The 25,625-nt window shown below is 39.5% G+C and overlaps 1 protein-coding gene across 2 annotated transcripts in view; it reads left to right on the top strand.

Moving 5' to 3' along the window:
• Window positions 1-25,625, top strand: part of kdrl (kinase insert domain receptor like) — a 58,304-nt gene that overhangs the window by 27,062 nt on the left and 5,617 nt on the right. Inside the window, exons 14-27 of one of the 2 annotated variants that reach the window (XM_061787734.1) lie at window positions 881-1,027; window positions 1,310-1,438; window positions 2,840-2,946; window positions 4,140-4,269; window positions 4,343-4,447; window positions 8,674-8,787; window positions 10,684-10,772; window positions 10,846-10,993; window positions 12,825-12,922; window positions 13,345-13,467; window positions 13,596-13,707; window positions 16,329-16,428; window positions 21,816-21,921; window positions 23,821-23,945. In XM_061787734.1, coding sequence (XP_061643718.1) covers window positions 881-1,027; window positions 1,310-1,438; window positions 2,840-2,946; window positions 4,140-4,269; window positions 4,343-4,447; window positions 8,674-8,787; window positions 10,684-10,772; window positions 10,846-10,993; window positions 12,825-12,922; window positions 13,345-13,467; window positions 13,596-13,707; window positions 16,329-16,428; window positions 21,816-21,921; window positions 23,821-23,945 — 1,633 coding nt within the window. Of the gene's footprint in view, window positions 1-880; window positions 1,028-1,309; window positions 1,439-2,839; window positions 2,947-4,136; window positions 4,270-4,342; window positions 4,448-8,673; window positions 8,788-10,683; window positions 10,773-10,845; window positions 10,994-12,824; window positions 12,923-13,344; window positions 13,468-13,595; window positions 13,708-16,328; window positions 16,429-21,815; window positions 21,922-23,820; window positions 23,946-25,625 lie in introns of both variants that reach the window. The other variant, XM_061787733.1, reaches the window with a different exon arrangement.

The following is a 25,625-nucleotide window of genomic DNA, read 5'->3' as shown; positions in this document are numbered from 1 at the left end:
GTTAAATTGTCCATGTACTAGTACACTCTTTGTCCCGAACAGTTATACGATTCAGCGCACCACAAGAATGATTAGGGAGAACGAGTACAACAGCTGTCTTATTAGTGCCCTTTTTTCCGCTACTGTCTTCCATTACAGTATGACATTTCTCTGCACTAGTAGTATAACTAGGAAGTACTAGTAGAACTGGGGTGTCCTAGTAGAATGACTGGGACATACTAGTAGAACGATTATGTCTTACTAGTGAAATTTTTTCACTACTGCCTTCCACCACTATATGATATTTCTGGGCACTCGTAGAAAAACTTTAGATGCACTAGTAGAATGACTAGGGCACACTAGTAGAACGACTATGCCCCACTATTACTGTAGAATGACTGTCTTACTAGTAAAAAAAAAAAAGTCACTCTTCCACTACTGTATGACATTTCTGTGCACAAGTAGAATGACCAGGTCACACTAGTAGAAAAACTACCATGTATGTCACCAGTAGTATTAGTATTACACAGTTGTCAACTAGTGCACAGTTTTGCCTCACTAGGAACATGTAGTTGTTCTACTAGTTCTACCATCACCCTAGTTGATCTACTAGTGTACAAAAATGTCATACGGTAATGGAAGGCAGCAGTGAAAAAAGAATGGCCCTCCTAAGACGTAATCGTTTTACTACTGCGCCTTACTCATTCTACTAGTGCACTGAATTGCCTTACTAGTGAGGACAAAGAGCATACAAGTACATGGACAATTCGGCACACGTGTAGGATGTCCATATTTGTCAGCATTCTAAATATTTAGCCAATATTCTGAAAGCGGGCATTGTACAGTGCAGCACTGCGATTACCACTAAAACTCTAATTCAAGATGTGTTTGTGTAATTCAGCGAGAATACAGCCCTGGCTCAGTCAAAATCTGACCGATCGGGTTGTGAACAGCAGCAGCACTCTGACGCTCACCTGCCTCGCACAGGGGGTTCCTTACCCCAACATCATGTGGTACAAAAACAATGTTCTACTGGAGGAAGGCCCAGGTAACTGATGTTATTATATCAAAAGAAGCTATATGTGGAATTGTCATTAAGGCACGCTATGTACATGAAAGCCCATTTGAAAAAAATGTCACTTGTGAATGGTGTATGAAATTGTGCATTCCCAAAAGTCAAGATTGAATCTCACCACAATCCAAGTATGTTTGCTATTAGGGGCCACACGTTTACAAGCTCCAGCACCTAATAAAAAGGGCTTTACCCTTAACACCTTTTCTTAATAAGCAGCATTTCTGATGACATCCACATTTTCCCCCTGGTTTGCAGGAATCACTCTGAGGAAGGACGGCACGCTGATCATCGAGAGGGTGAAGACGGACGACGAGGGTCTGTACGAGTGCGTGGCCGGCAACAGCGAGGGTGTCGTCAAGACCAGCGCTTTGGTCACTGTGCTCGGTGGGTAAAGTAGGGTTTAAGTGAAAAGTCATCAGAAAGTAAATACTTAAGTACAGATGAAAAAATCTACTGCCAGGAAGTGAATTCTTTTTTTGAGGTTTATGATCAAAGCTGTGACTGTGTGTCCTTAAACTGAGGTCGTGACCTCTGGAAAGTGTTCAGAGGTCCACTAATTACGGCAGGGAGAATTTGGCAGCAAGCTTTGACAGCTAAACAGCTGGAAGGACACTTGATTGTTTATGGTATTTTCACATCTAGTTTCATGATGTTTATAGTAACTGATGTGCCGCTTTAATTGCACATCATACAAGTGTCATGTGCTTGAAGCTATTTTTTGGCTGCTTAATAAACAGAATTGCACTGATGAATTAAGCCACTGACAACTACAGTGGGCTAACTCCATTGTTGTCATTTTGAAGGAGTGATTTAAAGCAGTGGTTCTCAACTGTTGTCACCCAGGGACCCACCTTTTCCTATTGTTGCAAAGTCGTGACCCACTTTCGTAGAAGTTAAGAACAACAGAGATTTTTTGTTTAAAAATAACTTCTGAAAATAAGGTTACAGTATATTATATTTTTACATGCCGTTTCAAATAAGTTTGCTGTACCTCCAAAGGCAAATTGCTAGCCATGACGTCCACGAACCAAAGGCTGAGCTGCACTGTATTTGTTTACAGATAAAACTAGTGGCTAGAGTGCAAGGAAGTAACATTTCTTGTCACTTTCCTACTGTGTTCCGTATTGCAAGTTGGTACGCCTCTGCACTGTACCAAAAAAAATAAAAATCATGATGCTGTCCGCAACTTATCCAAAATGGGTCCGGAACTCACTGTTGGGTCCCGACCCACCAGTTGAGGATCACTGATTTATTGGTTTATTGGTGCAATAAAAGCTTAGGGATTTAAAGTATATGTTGGTCATTTATATTGTAAACATTACTTCCTCTTGATATTTGGTTTTCCTCAAATTTTCCGTCAGCCTCACAGTTCTGAGGACCCGGGTTCAATCCCCGGCCCCGCCTGTGTGGAGTTTGCATGTTCTCCCCGTGCCTGCGTGGGTTTTCTCCGGGTACTCCGGTTTCCTCCCACATCCCAAAAACATGCATGAATTGGAGACTCTAAATTGCCCGTAGGCGTGACTGTGAGTGCGAATGGTTGTTTGTTCCTATGTGCCCTGCGATTGGCTGGCAACCAGTTCAGGGTGTACCCCGCCTCCTGCCCGATGACAGCTGGGATAGGCTCCAGCACGCCCGCGACCCTAGTGAGGAGAAGCGGCTCAGAAAATGGATGGATGGATGGATATGCTTACCCTCTATTCACTTCTCCACTTAAAAAAAGACAAATTCTGTTAGGCCACTCTAGTTCTCAGTGGAGTTATTCTCTCACTGTACTTCTCTCTACAGGGGAGGAAGGGAAGCCAAACGTGGAAGTTATCATTCTTGTGTGCACTGGAGCCGCCGCCACCTTCCTCTGGCTCATGCTCATCCTTTTCATCCGCAAGCTTAGGAAGGTAAGAAATGCAGAGAAACTCTTTTTGTCTCAGTGATGGAAAATGTATATAATCTTGATTACTGTGCATCCGGAAAGTATTCACAGCGCTTTACTGTGTCCTTCCATTTTGGTTTGTTACAGCACGTGTGGCCAAACCTTTCTGTAAAATTTGATTTTTGCAACGCACAGACGGGCCGGGTGATTTGTCCATGAGGTGGAAAAAGAAAGTTTAAATGTGAATATAAAATATGTTAAATTGTTTCTTTTAATAATTAAATAATTCATGCTCAATTTTATTTTAAGATTTATGTTAATTAATCGATCATATATAATTTAATAATTTTGCACATTCTTTAATAAATCATCTATTTGCATTGTTTATTCTACTAACATTTTTGTATTTTATGTATATTGACTATTTTAATAATCAAGTAATAATCTATGCTCATTCGCCATGTTATTTATAATTAATTTAATTATAATTAATTAGCCAACTATTTAATAAAGTAGGTTTTGTTTATTTTACTAATATTTTTATGTTATGTAAAATTGTGTATTTTAATAATAAAATCAAATCCATGGTCATTTTTCATTTTGTTTATAAATCATTCAATCATAAATAATTAGCTATAGTAAAACATTAAAAACAATTGGTTTTTTTCACACGAATATCTTATTTACAGTAAATCAATTAGCCAATTACCTAATGTGATAAAGTGAACAAATAGATTTAAATTGACAAGCTTTAGGATGAACTACTACCTACTGTATTTTAATGTTAGTCACAATGGTGCTACTTGGAGAGCTCATTATTTTTTTTTGAGGCGGTCAGAAGTCTGAGTACCACTGAGTTACAACAAAGAATGTATCTTTGTTCATCTATCTATGCCAGTGACATATAGTGGCAAGCATACAACAGAGCTTTTATTTCAAATAAACACACCCAGATTGCACACTGAGTAAGTACATTTATGAGTAAATTAAGAAGACTTTATCATTGGATCAGCATGCAGTGTTTAGGGTACTTTTTGTGACATTTTTTGTTTGGTGGTATGCCTTGAGATTTACAGTATGTATCTGAATATGTAAAATACGATACGTGCCTTGGCTTAACAAAGGTTGGAAAACACTGGTGTAGAGGTATTAACATTCTTGTTGCCCCTGGCTCTCTGACCAAAACATGACATTGTTTCATCCTGTCCCAACCAGCAGCAGCCAGCGCACTACAAAATGGGTCCGTCCATCATCATTGACCCCGACGAGTGCCCTCTCGACGAGCAGAATGACCTCCTCCAGTACGACAGCAACAAATGGGAGTTTCCCCGTGATCGTCTGCGATTAGGTGTGCAAATTGCATTTTTAACATCTTAAGCCTAACATCTAACATTAACATCGAACCCTTCTCCATTTTCCAGGCAAAACTCTTGGCCACGGCGCGTTTGGGAAAGTGGTGGAGGCCTCTGCTTTCGGGATTGACAAACTCTCCACCTGCAAGACTGTTGCAGTCAAGATGCTGAAAGGTTCCGACATTTATATTAATTTGTCTCAATATGCCACCACTAGTGGGGCAATATAATGTACATAGGAATTGTTGTTCATGTAACACGCTACCCACCGACCCTCGAAGGCCCCTCAGGTTCATCCTGGGGGTGAGACCGACATGAACTGGCTTGCATTAACGTCGCATTTGGACCGTTATGGGGAGCAGATGATCAAATCCATCCTCAAGATGTATTTCTCGCACACATGACGGACACGCCATTTACTTCAAAGCCAAGTGGGTTTAGAAGTACAATATAAGAAAAGACCTGCATCTTTGCAAGCCACAAAAAGATTTAGAGTTCTCAAACTGCGAGTTTGGGGGTCCGCAAAATCCTTTTCAATAAATTATTATTTCGGATCTTTTCAAAAAAGTGCAAACATACAGTATATACAGACAGGCACACCAGTACAACAAAAATACTTACTCTTACTTACATTAGCTTTAGGCCAATTAATACCTCTATCATTGTGACATATCAAATCTGACATCCCCAAATGACTTAAATCGTTGTTTTAAAAAAAAAAAAAAAAAAGGAGCATTATTACTCAACTCAGCTCCACTTTATTTGTATAGACTTTTAAAAAAACAACTGCAGCTATAACAAAGTGGTGTACATAAGATTGAACATAAAACAATAAAAAGAATAATAAATCAATATAAATATGTATATAAATAAAAGCAATAATGTAAATAAAGAAATGCAGGACTTTTTTAGTGAATAAAGGCTTCTTTCTGAGAATAAATGGCCTAATATATATCACCAATTCAGTTGTAGTTCTGAAAAGCACTTGTTAACATACAATGACTTTCTTCCTTGTTAAACTTTAATATCATATTAAGACTTTGTCTTGAAAAAAACAGGACTTGGTTCTTGAAAGATTTATAACTTTTTATTTCGACCAAATGCTTTTTTCTCTGAAAGCACATTCCAACTTTTCCCCTGAAAAAAATACTACTTTATTCTAATAATATTAAAACGTGTTTCTCTCAAATAAAATATAAACGTGTTATTTTAACTTTATGAATCTTCCCCCTAAAAATAGGCAACTTTTAAATTCCTCTGGCATTCAGGTGTTCACATGGTAGCTGTTTAATTGGTTTCAGGATTATAAAAAAGAAAAAGAAAGTTTAGAGTTTACATATTGTATCTCACGTTTGTGATCAAAATGTGCAGAAGAAAAAAAGGGTTCACGAGGGCTTAATACTAACATAAAAAAAATGATATTAAAAAATAGTGTTCCAAAAGAATGTGACATCATTTGAAATATAAATATCTGAGTAACTATGTCCCAAGCAAACAAAATGAAATGTTTCATGTTGAAAAATATAAGATGTATTTTCCAAAATTCAAACAAAATATGTATTCAAAAGGATATAGAGTTTATATTCCAGTTCACAAAGTGTCAGAAATGTGACATGTTTTCCTTGTCGCCCTCCTTTCATTTATTTATTTTTTTGGGGCCATTTCCAAATCTCCTTTGCATTAGGTATATTTTTATTGGATGTCCTCAATTGCACACTCTTGTTTGACTGTTACATGCATATTCTAACACACAAAATGTATTTTTATTGCTAGTAAATACCATTATCCACAGTGAAAAAAAGCCATAAACTAGTTATAAACCCTAAACTTAAGTGTAGCATTACGCTATGTTAGTTTTTACACATCTCGTTCAAATTTTAGATCGTTTGAGTGAGAATTGGCTTTATTAGACTACAAAATGATGTCATATTTGAAGTTGATATGGGCCACTGTTTATATTTGGAAACTATCCTCTGCATTAAGCCTTAATGTTGTGAGATGTACAGATAATATATCAGCGCGGAGAAGAAAATTAATAAGTAGCACGGCATGTAAAATGGAGAGGCTGTTGTCGAATTAATCATGTTACAGAGTAAAGCACATTCTCGCTGGCATGTTAGTCGTAGGTCAACTTTAATGGAAACCAGCAGGTCTTCACGTTGACTTGGTTTGGTACACGAGTGGAGACTTTGTGGCTCATAAATATCTGGCAGGGCCAAGCAACATAAAACCAAATCCTCGCTAAATCAAGCTTAGCCGCCTTTTCGGATGATGTTTAATGAACGCACGATATTAAATTCCAAACGTTTCTGGTATTCCATAAACGATAACGTCTCTGTTTTGAATGAGCTGTCCTATTTGCACATGATGACTTCACTACAATTATACACCGGGAACAAACTGTACTGTAGATTATGGAAAGTGAGCATTTATTCCATATCCTTGACATCAAGCATAAGGTCCAATCTACTAGTACACTCTTTGTCCTCACTAGTAATTCAGCGCACTAGTAGAACTATGTCTTACTTGTAAAAAAATTTTAACCACTATCAGTGCTACTTTTGACCTACTAGTACACAATTAAACCTTACTACTAAACTACCCTGCTGCACTAGTAACACTACTCGGCCCAACTACAATCCCAATTCCAATTAAATTGGGACGTTGTGTTAAACATAAATAAAAACAGAATGGGGCGAGGTTCACCTCTGCGAACAAGTGCGTGAGAAAATAGTCCAACAGTTTAAGGACAATGTTCCTCAACGTACAATTGCAAGGAATTTAGGGATTTCATCATCTACGGTCCATATTATCATCAAGAGGTTCAGAGAATCTGGAGAAATGACTGCATGTGAGCGGCAAGGCCGAAAACCAACATTGAATGCCCGTGACCTTCCATCCCTCAGGCGGCACCACATCAAAAACCGACATCAATCTGTAAAGGATATCACTTCAGAAAACAATGTCAGTAAATACAGTTCGGCGCTACATCCGTAAGTGCAACTGGAAACTCTACTATGCAAAGCAAAAGCCATTTATCAACAACACCCAGAAACGCCGCCGGCTTCTCTGGGCCCGAGCTCATCGAAGATGGACTGATGCAAAGTGAAAAAGTGTTTCTGTGGTCCACATTTCAATTTGTTTTTGGAAATTGTGGACATCGTGTCCTCCGGGGCAAAGAGGAAAAGAAGCATCCGGACTGTTATGGATGCAAAGTCAGAACAAAACAGCGTGGCTTCATAGTAACAGAGTGCGGGTAATAGACTGGCCTGTCTGCAGTCCAGACCGGTCTCCCATTGAAAATGTGTGGCGCATTATGAAGCGTAAAATACGACAATGGAGACTCCGGACTGTTGAGCAGCTGAAGCTGTACATCAAGCAAGAATGGGAAAGAATTCCACCTACAAAGCTTCAACAATTAGTGTCCTCAGTTCCCAAACGTTTATTGAATGTTGTTAAAAGAAAAGGTGATGTAACACAGTGGTAAACATGACCCTGTCCCAGCTTTTTTGGAACGTGTTGCAGCCATAACATTCTAAGTTAATGATTATTTGCTAAAAACAATCAGTTTATCAGTTTGAACATTAAATATCTTGCGTTTGTAGTGTATTCAATTAACTATAGTTTGAACATGATTTTCAAATCATTGTATTCTATTTTTATTTACATTTAACACACAACGTCCCAACTTCATTGGAATTGGGGTTGTAGTATCCATGTGTCACATACTAGTAGCCTCCTGGACCCTACTAGTAGCTTCAAAATGCCCACTCGTAATTTTGGTTCACTACTAATGAGTAGTTTTCCTACTAGTATGCAAAAGTTGTCCTACTAGTGTGCAGAAATGTCATACAGTAGTGGAAGGCATTAGTGAAAAAAAACATTACTAGTTGGACACAGTGGTTCTACTAGTACGCCTGAACAAATGTTCAGTTTTCTATAAAGCCATTTGTCCAGTTATTCAATATTTTGAGAATTTATTTGATATCCTTGATAAAGAGGCTTCTAGTTCGTGCCACAAGCATACTAATAGGGCCTGGTGTGCCGCATTTAAAGGGAATGAGGGGAGCCGTTTCAATTGGACAGGATTGAGGACGGCTGTGATCGCACCCACACCGGCGCAGGCGTCCCTCTTTTAAATGCGCTGGGGTACGCAGGTCCACGAAAAAAAACCCGTCTCCTCGCAGAGTGACGGTGATCTGATTCACTGGGATCTGCCCTCTGACCTAAAGTTTATAGCTGTTCACAGATCGTGAGGTGTTTTCTTCCATCAATTGTCCATATCTGTTCCATATTATGACTTCAAAGCATAGAGTACATGAAGCAAATATTATTGGAATGTGCAGAAACAATAGGATTGTCATCTGATACGCTCAACCTGCTCTGCGTATTTCCCATAGGCGGCGCGACGTCCAACGAGCGCAAAGCCCTGATGTCGGAGCTCAAGATCCTGATTCACATCGGCCACCACCTTAACGTGGTCAACCTGCTGGGAGCTTGCACCAAGCCTGGAGGTGAGCCTGTAGCAACACTGCCCTACTTTTCAAATTTATTTCACTAGCCAAAATTAACTGTGTTGTGACTGTGTTGCAAGGTCTCAGATATGAATGGGGAGCAGGTGTGTTAAATTTGGTGTTATCGCTCTCACGCTTATACTGGTTACTGGAAGCTCAATATGGCAACTCATGGCCCAGGACTTCCTGAGGAGCTGGAAAAAAAATGTTGCTCCAGATAACGATAGCCAGAGCTATGGCAAAAATAAAATGCCAGTAAAGTTGACTGTAACCCATCTAATAGTATGATCATAACGATCATATCCCTTAACAGTACGTCAATCACTGGATTACATGGGAATTCCAAATTTTACAAGCATCATATTTTTTTACTCCATTATGAGTTTTTTTTTTCATTTGAATAACTTTTTCAAAATTGTAACTGCTGTCATTATCTGTCCGCTGCACAGTGAAATAGTGGTTAGAACGTCTGTCTCACAGTTGAGAAGTCCTGGGTTCAAACCGCTCTTCCAAAAACAGTTTGGTTCATTGAAAAAAAAAAAAAAAAAAACATTGACCAAAATAACACTTTAAATTGTCCATAGGCGGGAATGTGACTGGGAATGCTTGTTCATCTATATGTTCCCTTTAATGTTATTATTGCTCAATTGTAACTAGTGACAAATGAACCTTAGTGCTCTAAAAAGCAGCCTGAATTTAGCAGAGATATTTAACTCCGATGGATGCGTCTTTTGTTCATTTCTTTCATTTACATGACTTTTAAAGTCAGCTATTACGACATTTACAATTGTTGCTGTGGGGCGGAATCCTCGCATCTCCAAAATGACTACTTTTCAGGGAATTTAAAAAAAACAAAAAAAAAAAAAAAAGCCATTTCATTTGCGTTACCAAATATGGTGACATAACAAACCGACCCACCCAACCAGACAAAAAAAACCTTACTTCACAAAAACAAATGACTATGGTTGCATAATTTTCCCAAACTCTTTCGCAAAGGTCTAAGAGCCATGATTGATGCAATAAATAAAACAATGAGCTAACTATACAGTGTAATAGACGGAAGTGAATCTGCACACAACTACCTTCGTGGCTAACCAGTTTCTTATGCACCAAAGCATGACAGCGTTCAATTTTCGACAAGACAGGATTACTCAAACGTATCTGACTGATTTTCACTCGTTATTGTCTTTCAATCTTGAGGAGACATAATTCCACACGGCTCCCGCAGATCGAGGCAAGAGGCGGAGTTTTACGACACTTCTCAGATAGCTCAAGCGTTTAAGACGGATTGGGTCTCAAGCTATTTTCAACACTCTCAATTGGTTGATAATGTGTAAAAATAACACACAAAGTGAAGACAGACCAATAGTATCGATTTGTGAAAATATGAAATTGACCACATTTAGACATGAGGTTCCCGCCCGACAACGACGCTGTAAAACGTTGAGGCAGTAAGACAGTCTAGTGGTTAGCATGTCTGCCTCACAGTCGAGAGGTTCCAGGGTTGAATCTCAAGTTTCCAAGTTCTCCCCGGGTACTCTAGCTTCTTTCCATGTCCCAAAAACATGCATGTTATGTTTGGTTCAAATTGTCCAGTTGTGTGAGTGTAAATGATTGTTTTTGTCTCTATGTGCCCCGTAATTGGCTGGCAACCAGTCCAAGGTATAACCCGCCTCACACTCAAAGTCAGCTGGGATCGGCTCCAGTTCACCCACCCCTCATGAGGATAAGCGATATAGAAAATGGATTGATGTTCAACCAAACCATCATCATATTGTCAAAAAAGAAAAGTCCACTAGCTCAGTGCGAACGTGCAACGTGAAACGCCATAGACGGGCTCGGGGAAATTAGCATAGATGTTGGGCGGTTGGGTCATTATGTATCTTGTCTAAACAGGACCATTGATGATGATAGTGGAATTCTGCAAATACGGAAATTTGTCCAACTATTTGAGAGGCAAGAGAGATGACTTTGTGGTTTACAAGGTGAGTCTCCAGCTCCGTTTGTAAGCTCAGGACGACCACATCTCCTTCAGCACGGCATGCGTTTTGTATTCAGAGTCAAGACGGCAAGGTGGTGTCGTCGGGGTGCGAGCTGAGCGAGCTGATGAAACGCCGCCTGGAGAGCGTGGCCAGCACTGGAAGCTCGGCCAGCTCCGGTTTCATCGAAGATAAGAGCTACTGTGACTCAGAGGAAGAGGAAGAAGGTAAAGGCCCAGCATTCCTTGCAACCAATTCACCCCCCCCCCCCCCCCATTCACTATTCCGCTTCTTTTACTCCCGTGTACCCCCCAATCCTAACTCCACCTTCCTGCTGCTGTTCCAGGAATCAGGGACAGCAAGGCCTTGACACTATCACAAGCAATGACCTATATTCACAACCTACATATTTACTCCATGAAATTGTATCCGTTTATTCTCGAAAGTATATATATTTTTTTCATTTGGTGCTGTTTCATTCAGCAGCACTGCGTCTAGTACGTCTATGCAGATGTTAATTTATTTTGTCCAATCAGTTTTCAGCCTCTCTGTGTTGTGATGTCCAATTGAGCCCAACAGATTAAACTGCTAGAAAGTGATTATAATTCAAATTGTTGCCTAGGTTTATGTGTTACATGCTGTGTTTGTTTGACAAAATAGTCCATTAAATAAAACGGTATTGTTCCCTCTTGTGGTCTTTGTGGCGGTGCAGACTTAGTTTAGTTTGTCGTATCTTTTGGCTTGTCGTGACTGTCAGCCATGTAAGCCAAATGTTTCCATATCTCACTCTTTGCTTCTTTTCTCTTAACGAGCTTGGGACGAGTGCAAAGAGGAATAAAAGACACACTTTTCGTAGGATTTTAACTATACGGATCACTGCCTGTTTCTGTAACCGATCAGATTTCAAATTCACAGAGCCATGATGCTGGCCCTAGATGACTTCAGCATTTTTACGCCTTGTGATTGGTTGGTCAGAGCAAACCTTGTTATAGCCGACTTCGATTAGCAAAACATGTCTGTAGCTGCTGCCCCCACCACCACCCCTTCTGCCTCTATTTGCCCCAACACCACCTTCCTCCCACGCCGCTTTTCCACCCCTCCCACTGAGGAACAAACACTCCCCCTCAGATTGTTTTGTAGTCTCCGTCCGATGGGGCGTTTCCTCCTCCCGTTCAGTAGTACAATCAGTCCAGCAGGCGGCCGCTGTCACCCCACTGCGTCTGGAGGCGGCTTTGTTTCCTGTCCCGACCCTCTCTCTTTCTCTCTCGGCTCCGCACGTCGGCCGTGGTGTTCCGGAGGTGTTATTTTGGTTTGATTAGTTGTTTACTCAGGTGGGGCTTCTTTTGACTGCCTCTCCGGACCCCCGACCTGCACCCTCCAACCCCAAGCGCACATTTCACCTGACCCATTGTGATTTATTCTTCCACCTTATTAGCGATGCCTTAAAGCAGACTTACAGTGCTAACTTGACTTACTGTAGATTACTCATGGAGACAGCGCTTCATACACTACACTGTGTGTATGTGGCACATGGACACTAGGGACAGGAATCGAAAACCAGTTCATTTTGAGAACCGGTTCCCAGTAGTTTGATTCCTAGGAATTGTTTGTTTGATTGACAGATGATTCCACTTGTCGCTTTCACTTAGCATCTGACAGCGATCATTTTATTTACAACCTTTTATTATGACATCATCATGTCATGGGCGGAGAAATTTGGTGTGGGAGTGGTTATTATTCAAATTAGCCCCACTGTGATATAACAGTAGGGTTGAAGTTCAGAAGGGCTCACTCACAGACACATTCTCTCAACTAGGCACAAAAAAGATTTAATTTATTGTTTAATTTCATACTTGACAGGTGGGCAGGCACTCCAGGAACACAAATATTTGTATATAATTTTCCACAATATGTCTACGTGATAAGGTAGATGATTTGCATGACGCGTTGTACCGGACTTACTCGGAGGAATAATTAGTTTTAGCGATCGCAATTGATATTAATCGAGAAGTAAAAATGTCTGTCACTGGATGATTTAATTTGTTCTTTGTTTTGCAGAATCCGAAGATTTATACAAGCGAGTTCTGACTTTGGAAGATTTGATTTGCTACAGCTTCCAAGTCGCAAAGGGGATGGAGTTCTTGGCCTCTCGCAAGGTATTCAACATCACTTTATGTAATGTGTTGTGCAACACCAAAAACTTTATTACGTGAAATATTATTGCCCATTTTTATGCAAAGTTCATGTTGTTTTAATTGATTAACATGAAGGATCAGTGCGCTAAAATCCAATCTTTCAAAGTTTTTCTCCATTCTATTTTCAACACAACTGTTTATTGTAGACCAGCATTCTTTATTCTTCCAACTTTAGTGGCTGGGACTCATTTAGAAATGCAGCCATTGTTGTAAATAATCTCTTACAGATCATTTTTAGCCTGGATATGGAAGACATCGTGTCCTTTTGTACAATCGCTGACAGCTTAACGATGTGATGCTTTACAAGCTGAATTACAGCAGGCAGTGCACTGTTGTCAAGTTGCCTCCAATCACAACTCTTCTTGTTTCTGCGTGCCACATAGTGCATCCATCGTGATTTGGCCGCTCGAAACATCCTTCTCTCCGAGAATAACGTGGTGAAGATTTGTGATTTCGGACTGGCCAGAGACATCTACAAGGACCCTGACTACGTGCGCAAAGGAGATGTGAGTCAGTGACGGCCTGTGCATTTGGTACCTGGGACTTATGTCATGGAACAAATATTAGAAGCAGAAAGCAGAAACTATCAACGACATAGTGAATGATCCCGAATCTTAATTTTCCACTTTTCCAGGCCCGGCTGCCACTCAAGTGGATGGCCCCTGAGGCCATTTTTGACAAGATCTATACTACTCAGAGTGACGTGTGGTCCTTTGGGGTTCTCATGTGGGAGATCTTCTCGTTGGGTAGGTACCATGACCACATCTGAACTGTTTTCATTCTGGGAAGTGTGTTTATTGTATTCCAACTTTTTGTGGTGAAAGTGAAACATTTGGTCAAAGTATGATGCACTGATATATTAAAAAAAGAAAATGGTGTTCGTTTTAGTGTGCAAAACTGTCAGCAAGTTTTGAAATTAACTCTACATTGAAAGTTAAATCCGGAATTACCCATACTCACCACATATCCATCCATTCTCTGTGTCGCTCATCCTCATCCCAGCTAACTTCGGGGCGAGAGGCGGGATACGCCCTGAAGTGGTCGACAGCCAATCGCTGGGCACATATAGAAAATAGAAACGTGTGTACGTCTTTAAAACGTAAAGCTGCACGTTGACGTTACTGACACATTTGCACACATTTGTCCTTTCCCCCTACGTGACCACAAACATGTTCACATCTGGTTAGCTTTAGTCGAACAAATAAATCTTGAAAACTGTGATACAAAATGACAAAGTAAACAATGTTAACTTTGCAACAGCGTCATTTATGCGGTGATTGAGTGTGTACAGAAGATCAAATGGATGACGGCTACTTTATAAACACGCTAAAGAATAAGAAGAGCTCCAGTTAAGTCTGTGGCAGCACATGTAAAAAGTAGGTCACGTTCTAGTCTGAGTTGGGATGTAATTATTTAGGCTTTAAATTTTAACAAAGTTTGCTTTGGCTTAGAAATGTTCTTCTTTTTTTTTTTCAAGATAGCACTGGTTTTTTCAATGAAGATAACATTCACTTCAGTGCAGAAATGAATAGAAATGCCCATACCCTATTCCAGCCTTCCAGAAAAAGTTTTTGTCATGTTTTTTTTAATATTATTATTATTTACTAATTCAATGAACATTGTGCTGCTCTTTCTGGTGTGTGTGCCTTGGCCACCAGGGCCAGTATAATACAGACGTACAAATATACGGAGACCGTCACAGCTCCTCAGTAAGCCGCGGTAATACATATGAATGTGAGTATTGTTATTACCTGTCTCCATGCGTTGGTCCACTGTTTGCGTTCTAATATCCGTTGCATATATGGTTATAACACATATGCTATGGTGTTTACATAATGTTAGCATTAATCTAGCGGACCTGAAGGCAGTTGTGTGGTTGTTTAAAATAAACAATGTGTAATTCTAGTTTAATTTGACAGTAAACTGCACTGGGAGTGGCATTAAACAGCTTGAAGCCTCTTTTTGAAGAGCTGAACTGATACCAGTTGATGAATTTTGTCATACATTGAAAAAGCTGCAAAAGTTAGATATTGTCTCAAAGGTACAGCATTGAACTGGAAATGTTACAAAAGCTGCCAAATGATAGATATTTGACTGAAAATGTTTCACTGCTATTTTTCCACATGGACCTGAGCTTGAATGTTCACATTTTATTTCCAGCCTTAACATTTTAGACCCATATAAACTGCTGGTGCTGGTTTTGATTGATGATACGCTAGAGTAAAACAACTCAGGAGTAAGCGTAGTGTATTTTACATTCATTGACTGTACAGTGCTCACTTCTGCATCTGTTTTTGTGCCAAAAAAGTGTGGGGTGAAGGGCAATCATTTCACTTTATTGGCACATCAAATCTTACATGCAGAAGTTTGGCTGTTTTTGCAGCCTCCATCTTCATGTCACAATGAAAACATCGGACCAACATGGAAAGACGTTCAAGCATTTCCTCCATAATCTACTAGTGCGCCGAATTGTTCATGTACTAGTATGCCCTTTGTCCTCAATAATAATACACACTAGTAGAATGACTACAGTGCACTAGTAGCACAACAAGGGCATGCTTGTGATGTTTTTTTTCCCACTTTTGCCTTCTACTGCTGTATATTTCTTCGCACTACTGCAATGACTAGGGCACACTAGTAAAATGGCTAGGGTGCACTAGTAGAATGACTAGGGCATACTAGTTGAACAACTACAACACACTAATACGAAAGTATGGCGCACTAGTAGAACGACAAAGGCACACAGAAGAACAACTGGGGCGTACTAGTAGAATGACTGGGGCACACAAGTAGGATGACTTTAGTGCATTAGTAGAATGACTAGAGCACACAAGTAGAATGACTGGGGTGCACGAGTAGAATGACTAGGGCGCACTAGTAGGATAACTAGAGTGCACTAGTAGAACGACTTGGTCACTCTAGTAGAATGACTAGGGCGCACAAGAAGAGAGACTGGGGTGTACTAGTAGAACGACTGAGGGGCATTTGTAGAATGATGAGGGCAAGAAAGTAGAATGACTTGGGCGCACTAGTAGAACATTGAAAAAATTGTACTGGTAAACATGTAGTGCTTCACCAGTAGTACCAGTAGCACACAGATAGTGTGCACAGTTTTGCCTCTGTTCTGCTAGTGCACAAAAATGTCACACAGTCGCGAAGGGCAGTGGTGGGAAAATTAATGGCACTAGTAAGTCATAGTCAGGCTCCTAGTGAGGATAAAGAGTGTACTAGTACTGTACATGAACAGTTTATTGCACTTGCAATGCTCGAATGGCTTTCCATAACATAATTACTGATTTTTTTTAATCATTTCCATAACATACTGTATATAATTATGTGACAAGCTTGTTTCCGTCTCCTCGTTTAGGTGCGTCGCCATACCCTGGTGTCCAAATCGATGAGGAATTTTGCTGCAGACTGAAAGAGGGAACCAGGATGAGAGCCCCGGAGTACTCGTCCTCTGAAATGTGAGCGTTAATCTCAGTCTCACCAAACCACCAATCCTGATAAACACTCTCGTTTCTGTGTCTAAACACCCAATTTTAACATCTGAATCTATTTTTCAAATATGAGATGCGCACCGCTTATGACGACGGGGGGGGAAAAAAACTTGCTTTGTTTGTGCTTACTGCTCTTATCGTGTGTGGCGTACTGAATATGGCCACACACAGCACACCACACACATAACGAGCTTTCCACCGACAATCGCAAGTCTCCTCCCCTGAACCAGATGTCTGTTGTAGTACCAAGACTGACCTGTGAGAGCATGGAGCCACAGGTCAACCAGACTGCAAGAGAGTACAAAGCACAAAAAAGAGTAGTAGTAGAAAAAGAAATAGAAGAAGCAAAGGATTTGCGATGATCATTATTAAAGGTTTGACATTTACGATTGTTGGCCCCGATCATTTCCGAGCACAAAATCACTCTTGATACATCCCACACCACAAGATAATCGCACTGGACAATCTTTTAGACATCCGATAATTGGACTTTTGATGACTTTGGTTGGAAGAAAGGGGGGGAAATTGCGCAAATATGCCGACTGTGTTTGTTTAGCCTGCTTCGACAAGCTGTGTGATCAGCAGTGTCACGGCTGTAAGTGAGACACCACTTAAAAGTGTGGATTTTTTTTTTTTTTTTTTTTTAAAGAAAGCAGAACTTGATATGTTTTTATTTCATCCTCTTCCAAAGTTGTCAGAGCAGCAAGTCCGCTTCAGTTTTCAAGAATAAGAGCAGACTTGCCAGCCCTGCGCGATCCACACTAGGCCATTGCACGATAACTCTTTGCAGCGTGGAAAGCCATTTAAGAACTCACTTTATAACCTTGATATCCTACTTAAGAGCCAGGCGCTAGTATACTCTTTGTCCTCACTCCTGGCTATACTAGCCAGGCGCTAGTATACTCTTTGTCCTCACTCTTTGTCCTCACTAGTAGAAAACTAATAACTAAAAAAACTAAAGGCTTTAGGTAAAACCATTTGAGTATTTATTTAGATATATTTATTTTTTTTAGATCTAACCTAAGGTCTGAGTACTAGTACGCTTTTTGTCCTTATTAGGACAACTTTGGCATTGTAGGACAACTACTGTACACATTACTTCTGAGCAAAACTGTGCAATAGTTGACAGCTGCTTGCTAAATGTACGACTAGTCACATTGTACAATTCTACTACTTAACATTTAGCATGTCACTAGTAGTACTAGTAGAGCCCAGATGTCAACTAGGGCAGAGTTTTGCTTCACTAGTAGTGTGTAGTTGTCTTACTAGGATGCCACAGTTGTCCTACTAGTGTGCAGAAATGTCAAAGTAGTGAAAGATAGTAGTGGCAAAAAAACATTACTAGCAAGGCAGTCGTTCTACTAGTGCACACAAGTCATTCTACTAGTGTGCTGAATTGTCTTACGAGTGAGGACAAAGAGCGTACTAGTACAGGCACATACAGCTTCAGTAGTAGAACGACTAGGGCGTACTAGTCGAATGACTGTCCTGTTTTTTTGTTTGTTTTTTGTTTTTTTTCCACAACTAGTGCCACTTTTGACCTAGTAGTACACAATATAGCCTTACTAGTAAACTACTCTGCTGCACTATTCACACTATTAACCTCAACTAGGAGGCATGTTTCACATATAATGGCCTCCTGGACCCCACTAGTATAATGTCAGGAGTAGTACTATTACACACAGTTGTCAAGTATTGCACAGTTTTGCCTCACTACTAACATGTAGTTGTCCCACTAGTATGCCAAAGTTGTTCTACTAGTGAAGACAAAAAGAATACTAGTACATGGTCTTAAAGCTGGATATCAAATAAGCGCTGAAAGGGTTTGCCATAAATCTTTTTTAGCATTTATTCACATTGCACTAGTTTTCATTCATAATTCAGCACGCTAGTAGGGTGGTATCAAATAAATGCTTTGCTTCAAGCTGGTCGAACATTTATTTGATATTCTACTTGTGGGCTGAATTGTACTACAACTGAGGATACAAAGCCTACTGGTACATGGACCTTTAACTGGATATAGAAGAAATACTCAAACGGCTTTCCAATCCCTGGTTTATTTCAACCACTCACATATGTAGTCCATCAATCTTTCTTGTTTTCCAAACAGAGAGTAGGAACTTCTGTTTAATAGTGATCTGGTATCAAATGATCTACACATTTATTGTCGTCTCACGCCAAGTGAGACAAACAACCTGAATTCATTGGCTTTGCAGTGGAGACTTTGATTAAAAATGATGCCGAAAATCAAATGCGGATGTGCAGATGTGCGATGCAGACCGGCTGGTGCCAAGAGGTTCTCCTCGCACTTTCCCTCTTGATCTATGTGAGACCTGTCTCCGATACGAAGATGAAACCTGCTGATATCATGATGAATGCATTTCGAGTCCTCGGGGTTAATGGCATTGCGTGTGATCACACGTGTGTTTGGAGCCGTTCTTTGACAGCTTGATCCTCAGCCTCTCGCAAAAGAGATTTACGCAGCAAAATTTTGAAATTGGGGCACCCCTGACTCATTACAACTACTTTTTCCAAGAACGAGAACAATAAATTGAATCCCCATTTATTGTGGGGCCTTAGTTCCAGACCCACCCGGGATAGGTAAAAATCTGTGGTACAGAGATACCATTAAAAAAATAAAATTGAAACATAGTTTTTTACCCCTGCCACACATTTTAAACGCATTCAAAATTATTTAAAAAAAAAAACTAAAGTATTCCTTATGGCCTGTTCTCATTCTCTCGCTGTGAAGAAATCTCGCAGACTATATCGTATAACATCACTTTGAGGAAAAAAACTCTGGCTCTCACTGTTCTCAAAAGAGGTCTCGTGTGCTTGCTTCAAGCTATTTCCCACACAATTTTACTGTAAAACTGACATATAAAACAAAATAGAATTAAACATTGTATATTTAAACACTAGAATATTCAACCAAATCATATTACAACAACAGTCCCCTAGTTTAATGCTAACATATAATACGAAACATCATAGATGGGCAAACGTAAACTAGCATCGATGTTACAATAAATATAAACCTTCAAACAACTGCTACTTTAACACACGGAGCAGCAACATATATTTTGAAAACCCATGAAAAAAAACATCACTTGAAAATCTGTGATATAGTGGGTCTTCACTGTAAATGAATTACTCTGGTATGTAGTGACTAGTTCCTGTGGGAGTACAATAAATAGGATGTTGACAAACATACTGCAGACAGCTTTTGGTTCATCCTTACAGTCCGGGCAGGAAATGTGGTTCTCATTGTACGGGCAAACAGAGTGACAACTTCCCCCTTTGTAAGGTATGCATTAGCGTTGTGACATCCTGTCAGTGTGGCGAGGGCTCCCACCTGTTAAGACGTGAATGGCTAAAATACCCCTGAAAAGAAGTGAGCAACACATTTGGCAAGGAGGACGAGAGTTCAATATTGCAGCATCTGGTTTCCATATTAACATCAATTTATTATGGAACTTAAATGGAATGACAGTGGTGCGAAGTAGAAATGCTTTGTGACTGTATTCAAGAAAATGTTCAAGTATCTTTACATTACATGAGTCTTTTTATTTTTGCTATCTCTGTCTAATCTGAAAAAAATAAAAAAATATACTTTTAGCTAATTTAGCCCTTTTTTTGTCAGTCAATTCACAACGTTAGGAAAGGTATTTGCATCGCGTTTACAGTGATATTTTATTTTTTATTTATTTTTAACAAGGAAGCATTTATGTAAAGAGGGTCTCTCACATCTTGTCTGTGAAATTCAGGTTTGTAAACCACAGAAATGACTAACAGATCCCTCTAGATGGTGGCTTTGCATCATCTTGGATTTGGGATCAGCACAGCTTTTGGGTCGAAGATAAAGAACTGGGTGTAAAGTTCGGCTTGTCACGTCGACTATGAGGGGGCGAAATGCCAACACGTTGGAGGTCAGACAAGTTAAGGCATAGTTTTTCAATAGAAATCAATTTTTACTTGTATGCTTAAGTACATTTCAGAGTCTGTACTTTGTTAGTACTTTTGTTGAATCAGTACTTCGACTTTTACCAGTCTTTTCTTACACAAGTACTGTATGTGTATTTATGTACAATGTGCAAATACTTTTACCACCTCTGGGGAACGATAACAGAAGGTGGCGGCGGTTGCAGCCAAAACAGGATAGCGATCAGTCACTGATCCCGATCACAAACTTTTGCACTGAAGATCATTTAAACCGGGGCCGCGGAAGGGCGGGGGGGCATTTGGGTTTTTTTTCCTCCAAATTCCTGCATGAAACGAATGAACCTCACACAAGGACTCTGTGAGTCTTCCCACATGGCCACCGACGCTGACAGCTCGCCGTGGAGCCGTCAGAAGCTATGTGCTTCTCACACCCTTGACGGAGACGATCGCAAACGGCGCCAAAGCTAGGGATCACTTAAAACAAAGAAGAGGGATTCAGGTTTAAGATGACAGGCCATACACATACAGTACATGTGGGGGCGAAAGGACTCACACCCTGAACTTAAAGTAAAGTAGTAGATACAGAAACAACGCCAGTAAAAGTAGATTAAACTCCTTTACTTACAGTAAGTACAGGTTAAAAAGCACAGACTGAAATGTACAAAACCACTCTGCTTTAGGAGGAAGTGATGTGGGAGAAAAATCTGAGATTTTGCGGCTGTTTTTCAAATTGTAATCATGCAACTGTAATTTAAATATACTTTTTCTCCCCAGTAATATAATGGATTACAGTTACATACATTTTGAAATTAAATTACATAATCTCATTACATGTATAGTAATTAGATACTCCCCAACACTAGGGTACCACACTTATCTAAATTAAGTGCAGATTACTGAAGAATCTATGTAAATACAGTAAGCAAAGCAAAGCAAATTTATTTATATAGCGCATTTCAGACACAAGGTAACTCAATGTGCTTTACATGATTAAAAGCATTTCAATACAAAGAAAAAAACAGCTTATAAACAATTAAAACAAAGAGGAAAAAATATAAATACAATTAAAACAGCCTACAGTGCAAGAAATATCATTTAAAAGTAGAAATGCTCTAAAAAGCACGGGGGAAAAGAAGAATTTTTAACCTGGATTTAAAAACATGCACACTTGGGCCCAACCAAGTATTTGTACATGGTTACTTCCCAAGCACTGTGGACAGAGCTGCACCAGATGTTGCGCCTCTCTGACTAAACACGACCCACCATTTGTGCACTTGAAAATGCTAAATATTTTGGCACTGTGAGGTCCCATGTTACATTAGCTCAAGCTAAAAGTATGTTCTGAAAGAGCGTGTGTGTTGTGTGTGTGTGTGTGTCTGTGTGTGTGTTTGTGTGTGTGTGTCGTCTTGTAGCTATCAGACCATGCTGGACTGCTGGCAGGGGGAACCACAGGAGAGGCCCACCTTCACCGAGCTGGTTGAACAGTTGGGCGACCTTCTTCAGGCTAGCGTGCAGCAGGTATAATAGAACAATATAACGTTTTGAGTCCAGAGACAATTTTTCCGAGGTCCCCCTCGTGATCCTAACGGCAATATATATTATTATTATATATATTTTTTTTTAATTCAATTTCCAATTCAATCCTTTTTTTTACAAATAATTATTTGATTTAAATATTTTTTTTATTAAATGTATTTTTTAAATTTTTTTTTTTTTGAATTTGTAATGGAATGTTCATTTGAATCTTTTTTTATTTGAATCTTTTTTTAATATATTTAATTTGTAATTGAACTTGGTATTAAATTTGTATTTTTTTTTTTTTCCATTTCATTTTTAAATTCTTTTACATTCAAAACAAATCCCAAGCAGAGCGTGGAGTGACAGGGCAGGATTAGTATTAAAGGTCAGACGTTTTGCGTCACACAAGTAAGTTAAGGTAGAAAAGCAGCAAATATGCAGGAAGTAGGCAGGGTCCGTCTTGCGGTTTACAGAGAAGCAGAGTGGTTCACAGTAGCCGAGGAGAGGAAGTCGCACTCATCGCGCACAAACACTTTGGCGCAGATGAGAGTGACGCCATCAGCCTTTTATTCGCGCTCAAGAGGAAAACCAATGCGTTCCATCCATCCATTTTCAACACCGCTTATCCTGGTTAGGGTCACGGGGCACTGGAGCCTATCCCAGCTGACTTCAGGTGAAAGGCGGACTACACCCTGAACTGGTCGCCAGTCAGTCGCAGGGCACATATAGACACAGACAACCATTCACACCGTCACTGAGTGGGAACTAAACCCACGCTGCCTGCACCAAAGTCAGGCGAGTGTACCACTACATCATCAGTGCCAATGGGTTCCATTGGTGTGATATTAGATACTGTTGCAAATATTTGATGAAAGTAAACGAACATTTGTTCCTGTTTGTAAAACAAACAAAGTATTGGCTGGAAAGAAGCTACAGTGCATGGGTTCACTTTAGCTATTGTTGGTAGTTAGCATTAAGCTAGGAGATTTTCATTGCACGAAATTATTTGGTTTGGTCTTTAAATATACCATTTTTTTAATTCTCTTTTTTTGTATGCTCTGTCTGTATGTTTTGCTGCGCCGTGTGTGTTAAAGTATCAGTTGTTTGAAGGGTTATAATTACAGTAATATCTATGCTAATTCCGTTAGCCCGTCTATAGTGTTTCGCATTTTATGTTAGCATTAAGCTAACAGACTTTTGTCATTATATGGTTGGTTGAACATATTGGCATTTAAAAATACAGTTTAATTCTGTTGTTTCCTGTGTCAGTTTTACGGGAAATTTCGACTGAAAGTGATTAACAAACAGCTTAAAGCGAGCATGGTTTACATCTTATTTGAAGAACTCTGCTATCGAGTCTTCTTTTTGTTTCCTCAAAGTGATGTTATACGATAGTGTCCCATTTCCTGACAGTGATAGAGTAAGAACAGGTGCTAAGGAATACTTTAAAACGTTTCTTTTAATAAGTTTAAGTGTGGTTTGAATTTGTGTGAGAGGGCTACAACAATTTTTTTCCCCAAACGCTTTTTTTATGTGGTCTCTCTTTATCGTGGATTTTCACTTATCGCAGGTGGGTCTGGACGTTATCCCCCCCACGATAAACAGGCTTCACTTCAAACACAAAAGCTGAAGTCAGAGCATATATCACATATAAAACCTCTTCTTAGTAATTCTGTTGTTGTGGTGCAGGAAGGCCAGGCACAAGCTAGTCAATGCAAACAATGCGTTTAAATTTATTAGCTGTGACCTGGCTTTGTTTGGCTGCTCTCCACACGTCGTACATGTGTTTGTATGTTTAACAGCCACAGCGCATCGCCCATGAATCTGCTCGTCGCGCTTTACGCGGCGCGTTGGGTAAATGTTGTACCCAGATGTTTTGTGTTTGTGTGGCTGATTTAGGAGGGAAAACACTACATACCCATCAACACCGCCCTGCTGGCCAAGGTCGGAGACCTCGATGCCGGCAACATGCCGGAAGAAACGCCCACGCGGCCCGTTTCGCAGCGTGAGTCAGGCGGCACCTGGTAAGAAGGGGCATCAGCTTTTTTTTTTTTTTTTTCCCTGTAGCAATCATATTGTCAGACAATTATGAGAATTAAATCAAAATAATATTTTTATGTTTTAACCACATTCAAATATATTAAAACATTAGTTTCATTTCCTTTAATTTTGTTTAAAGAAAATGAAAAAAAAAATATTCAGTAACTTGACCAGGTTTGAATAGTTCAAGAAAATCTAATTAATTTAAGGTAAATTTAAAATCAGAAATGAATAAATTAAATCTAAAAAGGATAAGCAATAGCAAATTAAAATTTCATCAAAATTACATGTTACAAATTTTATTAAATTAATCAACCTATTTGGCCATTTTAAGTCAATCAAAATAAAGTAAAGATGATTCTGATTCTAAAAAAGGTTACATTGGCCAGTTTGACTATTCAAGTAAATCTAATTAAATCTACTAGAATACAATAAAATTTACAAAATCAATTAAGTTAATTACATCAGCTGAATATTTTTTTTAATTAAGGGAAAAATAGACAAATGTGATTACAGATCAATCAAATTAAATCGAATAAAATACAAAACAATAATTAAATAAATTAAATTAGAAAATGTAATACAATTACATTCAAACAAATGTGATTACATAAATGAGATGACTATTTTAAGTAAATTAAATAAAATCTAATAAAAAAGAAAACTTCAAATGTGATTAAATAAATGGACCGGTTTAACCATTTCAAGAAAATGTGTCTTTTGCATGTTAAAAAAATAAATAAATTACTTTAAGAGACCACTCAATTTTTCCTCCACCACATCTTTGTGTTACTCACTCATCAACCTGTTTCCACACAGAATAAATACGAATGAATTTAATAAGATAATCAAAGATCTCCTTCTGAGGTTCCTAATTATTATACAACCCCAATTCCAATGAAGTTGGGACGTTGTGTTAAACATAAAAACAGAATACAATGATTTGAAAATCATGTTCAACCTATATTTAATTGAATACACTACATCCGTAAGTGCAACTTGAAACTCGACTATGCAAAGCAAAAGCCATTTATCAACAACACCCAGAAACGCTGCCGGCTTCTCTGGGCCCGAGCTCATCTCAGATGGATGCTAAGTGGAAAAGTGTTCTGTGGTCCGACGAGTCCACATTTCAAATTGTTTTGGGAAATTGTGGACGTCGTGTCCTCCGGGCCAAAGAGGAAAAGAACCATCCGGGCTGTTATGGACACAAAGTTCAAAAGCCAGCATCTGTGACGGTATGGGGCTGTGTTAGTGCCAATGGCATGGGTAACTTACACATCTGTGAAGGCACAATTAATGCTGAAAGGTACATGCAGGTTTTAGAGAAACATATGGTGCCATCCAAGCGATGTCTTTTTCATGGACGCCGCTGGTTATTTCAACAAGACAATGCCAAACCACATTCTGCATGTGTTACAACAGCGTCGCTTTGTAGTAAAAGAGTGCGGGTACTAGACTGGCCTGCCTGCAGTCCAGACCTGTCTCCCATTGAAAACGTGTGGCGCATTATGAAGCGTAAAATACAACAACGGAGACTCCGGACTGTTGAACAGCTGAAGCTGTACATCAAGCAAGAATGGGAAAGAATTCCACCTACAAAGCTTCAACAATTAGTGTCCTCAGTTCCCAAACGTTTATTGAATGTTGTTAAAAGAAAAGGT

Source organism: Phyllopteryx taeniolatus, chromosome 10, assembly GCF_024500385.1.
Source record: "Phyllopteryx taeniolatus isolate TA_2022b chromosome 10, UOR_Ptae_1.2, whole genome shotgun sequence".
Taxonomy (NCBI): Eukaryota; Metazoa; Chordata; class Actinopteri; order Syngnathiformes; family Syngnathidae; genus Phyllopteryx; species Phyllopteryx taeniolatus.
The sequence above is the reverse complement of the archived record's forward strand: the minus strand, read 5'-3'. Positions and strand labels throughout refer to the sequence as shown.